General features: G+C 40.6%; 1 protein-coding gene across 1 annotated transcript in view; it reads right to left on the bottom strand.

Annotated features, from left to right (window-relative positions):
* Window positions 1–278: 278 nt before the first annotated feature.
* Window positions 279–9,250, bottom strand: part of TAF3 (TATA-box binding protein associated factor 3) — a 149,732-nt gene continuing 140,760 nt past the window's right edge. The window contains exons 6-7 of the mRNA XM_075925999.2: window positions 4,204–4,310; window positions 279–2,455 (exon numbers count right to left, since the gene is read on the bottom strand). Coding sequence (XP_075782114.2) covers window positions 2,341–2,455; window positions 4,204–4,310 — 222 coding nt within the window. The 3' untranslated portion in view covers window positions 279–2,340. The remainder of the gene's footprint in view (window positions 2,456–4,203; window positions 4,311–9,250) is intronic.

Here is a 9,250-nt window from a genome sequence, read left to right as displayed (position 1 = left end):
GACGACTTGGTGAAAGAATTCATCTTCCCATCTTAATCCCATGAGTCATTTAAGTCTCCTGGTAATGGTTCTTTGGTATTATTACCACAAAGATCATTTATACAGTAACGAAATGAGCTTAGGAAAACCACGCAGAAATAGCAATGGGCAAGCACACAAATTCCTGAAACGCAGTAGATGTGGCAAATGTGAGACATTTCCATTTGTATCTCAGTTGCATAACGTAAGCATTTAAATGTGGGAAGTTCTGATTCACTGAACACAGGGGGAAACTGGTAAACAAGTTGCCAAAAGCTAAGTTCTTTATTATGCAACCAAAGCAAAGAAAACCAAAGACAGTATATTTTGTGTGTGTCTATGATACAGGAAAAACAAGAATAAGATTTAAAACATTGCATGATCTGAAATGAGAAATTAAAACCAAGAACGTTCTTGGCTAATGTGTTGACTGGTAATTAGTAGGGACAATATAAATGAGGTGGCATTGAACAAAGAAGGTAACAATGCACTTTTAATAAACCAATTTCATCCATATCTCCACTGATTTGCAACTTGACAGTCATATCAGGAAAACCTAATTTCTTTAACTAGACAAGATGTTTTAAAAACATGACTCATTCATTCTCATTAATATCAATTTAGATGGCATTTTAAAACAATAGTTCATATTATCTGTACAACAGGTTAAATGATTGCATTCTAAGACTCAAGATGCTTATCACTCTACAATCCAAAGAAGCAGCACCCCAAAATTAAATAATGGAGGCTATATTCCCTATAGCTTGTGAAACAGAGGGCATGATGCTTCAAATTTAATGCTACAGTATAGTTAATTTATCCCTCAGATGCACTGTACTAATATAGCTAATACTGTCACAATTTTGTGGCATTTTAGAGCATTTTTCCTTTGTTTAAAATGGGAAATAAAGCATACATTTCCATCGCATACTTTATTTGTCTTTCAAGGTACTATGATTAAAAGATACACTTAAAAGAAAACATCACAACAAACACAAAAAAGCATAGTATGTTTTCTGGTCTTTATAGAATACGAATGACACTTCCTTCTTCCAAATGTGAGTGCAATCATTTTGACAAACACACAATGATTTGCAAATAAACGGATCCGCTCCAGCTACAAATGTAAAATTCAGTTGCTATCATTAAAACTGCTAGAGCCTTTTTCCTTAGGTCCTGATTAAAAAAGGCACTTCGGCACCTGTCTGTCTATTCACAGGACAGTCCCAATTTCATGCACTGGGATTACTTGCTTCTATGCCTCCTTAGGTATCTTTCTGAATCAGGGCCTTAAACAGTATGTTGGTTGGTTGGTTTCATTTGTGGGCCACCTGGAAAGCACCTCTTGGGAGTAGCTCTCTCACAATGTTTTAAAGCCACAGTAATGGACTTAAATCATACAGAACTTTCATACCTGTTAGAGTTCAACACTCACAAATACCCCAAACACATAAACCTAAATTATTTTTTTTTAAAAAGGAACTTTATAAATATCAGGTATTTACATGAGAGAAAGTCTTTTAATGAGAAGTGTTTTTACACACTGATGAAATGTACAAGCAATGAAAAGGTACATGACAATGACTAAAAACAAAATGTATAAAATATATTACAGGTCCACTGAAAACAATTCACATGGAAGAAAAAAAACCTGACAATAGAAACCTTTTAAAAAATAGAAGATATTTCACAAATGCTTGAACATGTTTATTTTATGTTAGTTCTAAAAATCAAGGAAAAAAGCTTCATATATTCTTATCACAAAAATATTTACCAGCCACTTTTTTTGATTTTGTTTTCATGTTATGATTATCTGGCTATGCAGGAATGGAGGTTGAAAACTGTATTCCAACTACAGAAATCATTCCAGTAGGTCTTCCTTAGGTGATTGCAATTTTCATGTTTGTCCTCTCTTTTAACACCTTAATGCAAAGGCTCAGGAGAGAATAAAAACAAATGAAAAAAGACAGAGGAGAGATCTGTATTTACTGTACTACATTTGCCATTGTTGCTGCCGATCTGCAAGAATGAGAACTGTCTTGTTAACTATTTAACCCTTGTATCACGTTATGTGAGTTTCCATCAGTAAGTGCAAGCCAGTGACAGAGCATATTCAAATCTAAACCACTGGGACTCACACAGTTTGGAAAAAACAACAGTCGAGAGTGGACAGTTGTATTTTTGTTCCTGATTCATTCAAGAGTCATAATCCATAAAACCTGATGACAAATGATGAGGCAGAAACACAATGAATCCATCTACGGAGGAGTCAGGACAGAAGTGCTGAAAGTGACTGGATGATTTAAATCCACTGCAAAAACTTCAGTGTGCTCTGTGCTTCCGCTTCTTGTGTTTTTTATCTTTCTTTTTGCTGGCACACTTAGAGCAGAACCATTGCATTTCTTCTGGCGGTGCAGCAGTAATTCCAACACAAGGCCTATACATTTGATAAAAAACCCACAAGACCTTAGTAAATCAACATATTACTTTTCTTTCTTATTCAAGCAGGATGAACTTTTCAGACAGGAAACAGAATCTGACAATTTTTTTAGCTTTGAACACTATAGCTTGGAAATGTAAACCCTCTTGTTTTGAAACAATGAATTTCTTAGAAAACCCTTTAGATAAGGAACCTTTTTTTTTTTTTTTTTAATAAAATAATATGAGAAGTCCACAGCTTTTGGGTGTTAAAGGTCAAATATAAAATAATACCACATCATCATTTAAATCATTTGCGGAAAAGCCTTTTGATTTTGTTTAGCTGCCTGAAAAATATACCCATAAAGTGATTCACTTTAAAAAAAATTATTTTAAAATGTTCTTTTTCATATAATGAGCCCATAACTTGAAACATTATAGCTATGTTGATGGTGTTCACACACACTGTTGTTCTTGGAGTATGTGCCAGTATCTGATACAGGTTGAACCTCTCTTGTCCGGCATTGTTGGGACCGGACTGACGCCAAAGCAGAAAATTTATTGAACCACAGGAGGTCAATACAGCCGGTCCCCGAGCTCCGAATGGTCGAGTTATGAATGTTCGCATTTACGACCAAAGCTCCCATGGAACGGTCGTAAAGGCGGTTCTCGAGTTATGAATGCGACCTGCGCTTACGAACAGTGCGATCGCTATGTAACTCAATGGGGTCTGAGTTACGAACAAATCAAGTTACGGCCAAGTGTTTGGTCTGTAAATCGTTCATAACTCGGGGAAAAGGCGGTATTGTCTCACAGCATTACCAACACTTCCACTGCTTACTGGGCTCTTAGAAGACATTTAGGAGTAAATTAAGAGTTAAATAAGTGCACAACACACTGAGAGCCAGGACTGGTGGCTGTAAAAAAATTTTATGGGACTGTGGGAAACTTGGCCACACCCATAAGTGGACATCGGGCTAACTAAAATCATGCCAGACCATGGGTGTGTGCCAGGGGTGGGTAAAAGGGCCTCCGTGGGCCTTAATTAGCCTGGGGGACAGGGGAGCACGCGAAGTCTCCTCCCACCCTGCCAGGAGCACGTAAGCGCTGTGTGCTGCTCGCAGGGCAGTGGGGGGAGAGCGGAGGCGGCTTCACGCGCTCCCAGGCCAATCAGAGCCTGGGAGCGGGGGAGCTGCATGAAGCTTCCTTTGCCCTGCCCCAGCCTCGCAAGGAGGCTTCCCACACTCCCCCCACCCTCAGGCCCTGATTGACCTGGGGGTGGGGGAGCGTGCCAAGCCTCTTCCAGGGCATGGGTACCTAGTGAGAAGGGGGGGCAAATGGGCTCCCCCACCCCGAGACCAATCATGGTCTGGGGGCAGGGTAACTCCGGCCCTTCCAGGGTGGCCCGGGCTACTTCAAAATATTTTGAAGTGGCTCCCGGGCAAAAATTATTGCCAACCCCTGGTGAAGCCAGACCAGAGGTTCAACCTGCATAACAGTTTCAAAACTATTATTATTGGTTTTAGCAAAACATTTTCCTATGAGTTCTAATGGAAACAAGGAAGAAATATGGACAACCTTACAACTTAAAAACTTACTCTTGAAATTTCCAAAGTAAAGATCAGGGTAAAAGCTTCCAAATTACTAGTTGAAAGGAAAAGGAACTGTTCAAATCCTGCCTTAGTGTCTTGCAAATAACCAGTTCATTTCCAGGACTGCAGCAATGTGTGAAAGAATAGCACAAAAGAAGAGGTTACCACAACTTACCAGTGATACCAATCATCACAGTCATCACAGCCTATCATTGGACTGCCATCATCAAGTTTGTTGCAGCCAGGACAGATCCAGATCTTGTTACCCCATTCATCTTGGATCTGATATAAAAAGGGAGGAAACAGTTGATTCTTTTTAATGTCAAGAACGCAAACATAACTGATTTTCTTAAAGTTACATTTCTTGTTTATCAGTCAAAGCTATCTAACGTTCACTCTACTCTTGGAAAGTTATACCTAAGAATACTCAAAGCACAATGGTTTGGCGTAACCAGTCTAACTGATTTGCTATACTGGATTCAGATGGTAAAAACAAACATTGTTATGCTCTCCTCTGTAAACCAGTAAAGCCAGTTAAATCACTTGACCCAAGAAAATATTCACTCACCTATAGCAATCACCATGGCTTAACAGTATAGATCCTTAGCTATTGATTCCCTCCCAGTGACCTGAAGACTGATTTCTTTTTAATTTCACACTGCTTATGGATAGAAGTCCCCTGCATAAGATAATAGCTTTACATATGTGTAATAAATACAGTGCAACATGCATGTATTCCCTTATTACTTATTAGCCAAACTCAACTAGCTGATAAGATCAAGGATATAAAAAAGTTGTTACTAAGTAACTTTCCATTCTCTTTATGACATTGATGTCACAGTACAATTTACTAAAGGGTAAATGCAATGAGAGAGGCAGATCATTTACAATATTAAGTAAATGTTTACTAAATTCATCACATTCATTGCCGTATAATGGATTCTTCTGGTATTATTTCCAGTTTGAATCACAATACAATTTTTACATTTCAAAACTGTTTAATTAAATAGGTCTTTAGTATTGTTTGGCAAAATTTAAACCTTCACAAAATAAATGTAATGAAATCAATTTTATGATAGAAAGCACATACACAACTGACGGAGGATCTACAATGGATTTAATCACTTCTATGATTTGGAAGTATTTAGAATGGAATATCATACATTTTGCTTTCAATATTTGCTGGTGCACATGGTTATGTACCCAGTATAGTACAGAAAATAAATGTTCTGGTTGCCTTTGAGAGACACATAAGAATGACATTAAAAGTGAGTCAGTTAAAAACAATTAATGTCATTAAAAATGAAAAACTAAGCACATTTTGGTCTGTAAATCTCAGATCATCATCCAAGGAAATCAGTGAAAATGCACAAGAGCTGCAGTCAGTGGCAGATTAGGCACTGGCCCAAGAGGGCCCATGCCCAGGACCCCGGCATGCTCCACCTGCCCGGAGCTCCTGTTGAGGAGCATGGTCATGGCGTGGGAGCTTGCCCCGCTCTAAGTGGAACAGAGGAAGTTCCTGGGCTCCGACCCCGCTCCCTGGAAGCGCTGGGGGGTGAGGTGAGTATAGGGTGAATGCAGGCGAAAGGGATAGGGAGGGGCTTCCATTGGCTCTGGCTTAGGGCCATTAACTCCTAATCTGCTTCTGGCTGCATTCAATTTCTAATTCATGACTGACATTTCCTAGCTTCTTGAAAAGCAGGGTAGTTTTTTGTCACTCAAAAATAGGTTGCGGAAAGTATAGGAAAATATGATGCAGGGCACTATTCTACACTGACAGGAAGAGAGACTCAGTAATGTTAACACAATGGAATTAGGCTTCAATTATGTTTGATTGTAATGATCATTCAAATCTTACTATACAAAGTCATTTCCTCTTGCTGCAAAAATGTTTGCTCCGCACGTAAACTGACTATTTGGAGTTTTGGATGTTAGGGTCACACAAAGTATCGGAGGGGTGACTGTGTTAGTCTGAATCTGCATAAACAATGAGAAGTCCTGTGGCACCTTAAAGACTAAGGGTATGTCTACACTACAGTGTTATTTCAAAATATCTTATTTTGAAATCGTTATTTCGAAATATCTTATTTCGCAATAACGCATCTACATACAAAATGCATTTTGAAATAGCATTTTGCTATTTTGAAATAGCGCATCCACACTGAGTGGACTCTGAATTGCATTTAAGGCTGTCCAGAACCAGTTCCGGCAGGGCACCAGATCAGGACTTACTGTGTGGGGCTGCTGCCTGAGGTCTGTGCTTAAAGGGACCCCCCCTCCCCCCGGACAGCCAGTTCTCAGGTTTCTCTGCTTGCTTGTCTACCTCGATGAGGGATAGCAAAGCATTTTGTCTCTGCATGCTCTGGTTGCCCTCACTCGGGACACCACAGCACTCTGCAACATAGAGCCAGAGCTGCTCTTGGGCACTCTGCTGCTTCTCTTGGACGCATTGCTGTGAGCCTGGCTGCACTTTCTGCAGGCTGCCATCCAGGAGGTCCATTGGGGGGCTGTCAGTATCCAGGAGGCCCTGCGGGAGAGCTTCCACCCTGAGGAGCACTAAGAGCCTCCCTGGTCTGCCCTCTCTAACCCCGCTTCCTGATGTCAAATAAAATACATGTATTTTCATGAACACAAACTCTCTTTATTTAACAAAACTGGGGGGGGGGGGGGGAGGTATGAAACTCTGGTGAGGCTGGGGAAAGGAGGGGAGAAAAGACAGTGGGAGAGGGGAGGGGGAAACCTGGAAGGAGGGAGCTGGAAGGGGGAAGCCAGGGGAAGAAGGGGGAGGGAAAGCTCAGGGCTGGGGGTCTCGCAGGACCAACTTGATTTTTATGCGAACCTGCTCCTGGGTTCGCATTTGGCCTTTGGTGGCCAGGCTGGCAGCTATCCTGCCATAGATGGCCACGTTCCTCCATCTAGTGCGGAGATTGTTGACATTGGGGTCATCCCCCCCAAACCTGAATAAGGTCCATGATCTCCACCCTGGACCAGGAAGGCGCCTGCCTTCTCCAGGCCCTGGCAGGCTCCTGGGAGCTGGCAGACTGCTCCTGGGGAGCGGTGGAAGGCTGGCTGCCAGTGCCTTGCTGGCTCATGTTTTGGGGCCACTGGGTCAGAGGCCCCAGTAGCCACTGCTGGCTCTGGGCTGGCAGGCTTGGAGCTGGCACAGGCACAGGCATAGGCCAGAGTCTACCCCTTTAAGGGCTCCGGAGAGGAGGGGAGGGAGTGGAGTGTCCTTGGTTGAGGCTGGAGTGGCCACCAGGGCACCCTGGGAAGGCTGGAGGCCCCCTATTTCGAAATAAGTGTCTATACAGCACTTATTTCGAAATAGCTATTTCAAATTTGGCGTTATTCCTCGTAGAATGAGGTTTACCAAATTCGAAATAAGTGCTCCACTATTTTGAATTTATTTTGAAATAGCGGTTTAGCTGTGTAGACACCAGGAAAGTTATTTTGAAATAAGAGCTGTTATTTCGAAATAACTTTGCTGTGTAGACATGCCCTAATAGATTTATTGGAGCATAAGCTTTCGTGGGCAAAGACCCACTTAATCAGATGCATATAATGTATGTGCATTTTATGAAGTTGGTCTTCGCCCACAAAAGCTTATGCTCCAATAAATCTGTTAGTTTATAAGGTGCCACAGGACTTCTCATTGTTTATTCAGGGTCACACAAAATATTCTCTTTGAAGGAACTAAAACTAATAACCACATACTGTCCCTCAGCAGCAAACAATCAATCTACGGCATATAGGAGTGTGGCTTGCAAGTAATTATAACCTGGCTTGACCAGCCCTGGCAATAAAATGCCTAGAAAAATTAGCATGGTTCTTCCAAGACAGGCACTTATCTTTGTATGTGTTTACCTGGGGAAGTTCATTGAATCACATTTGTGTTTACCTCGTGTGACCTCCTGAATAATACAGGACAGGTCATAAGATTTCTCTGAATTAATTTCTGACTGAACTAGGGCACGCCTTTTAGGACAACATCCAATTTTGATTTAAAAATTGCCAGTGATGGAGAAAGCACCACAATCTTTGATAAATTATTCCAATGATTAAATATTCTCTCTGTTAATAACTTGTATCTTATTTCTCATCTGAATTTATCTAACATCAGTTTCAATCTACTGGATCTTGTTATACTTTCTTCTGTTGGGTTGAGAAGGCCTCAGTTATCAAGTTCATGTAGATATTTATATATAGACTGGAATCAAGTCAACCCTCAACTTCTTTTTTTGAACACTGATTGGATTCATCCCCTTGAATTTTGCACTATAAAGAATGTTTTCTTATCCTTCAATCATTCTTATTGCTCTTCTCTGAACCCTCTTCAATAATCAATATCATTCTTGACTTGTGGACACAATTAAACGGGACACAGTATTCCAGGAGCCTAAATCAGAGGGAATATAACTCCCCTGCTCCTACCTGATAATCCCATTGATACATTCAAGGCTCACGTTAGCTCTTTAGCAACAGTACTGCACTGGGTGCTTAAGTTCAGCTGATAATTCACCATGATCCCAAGTACTTTTCAGACTCACTGCTTCCCTCCATCATGTAAGCATGATTTACATCTTTTGTTCCTAGATATATGACCTTACATTTGATTGTATTAAAACACATATTGCTTGCGTCTCACTTAATGTGTGGTCCAGATCACATGGTGTTAGTAACCTGTGCTCTTCATTACTTACAACTCCCTCAACCTCTCATCTGCAAACTCTGTTAGTAATGATTTTATGTTTTCTTCCAATGTACACAGACCTGTGTACATTGATATTTCTTCTTCATTAATAAGTGTTCAGTAGTGAATGACCATGAACCAATTGCTGTAGAACACCACCAGAAAAAATGCCCACTCTATGATTCTCTATTTGCAGTTGTATTTTATAGCTACATTTTACACCTATGAATTAGCCAGTTTTGAATCCATTTAATGTCATACTGATTTTGCGTCGTTTTAGTTTCTTAATCAAAATGTCATGCAGTGCCAAGTCAAACGCCATACAGAAGTCTAAGTATGTTACATCAGAACTATTACCATTATCAACCAAGTTTGTAATGTCATCAAGAAAGGTATCAAATTAGTTTGACAAGAACTATTTCCCACAAGCCTTTGTTGACTGGCATTAATCATATTACCCTCCTTTACTTCTTTATGAAACTGAGCCACGTATCAGCTGTTCCATTATTTTGCTTGGGATCAGTGTCAGGCT

This window comes from Pelodiscus sinensis, chromosome 1 (genome assembly GCF_052426305.1).
Source record: "Pelodiscus sinensis isolate ZL-2025 chromosome 1, ASM5242630v1, whole genome shotgun sequence".
NCBI classification, from domain to species: Eukaryota; Metazoa; Chordata; order Testudines; family Trionychidae; genus Pelodiscus; species Pelodiscus sinensis.
The sequence above is the reverse complement of the archived record's forward strand: the minus strand, read 5'-3'. Positions and strand labels throughout refer to the sequence as shown.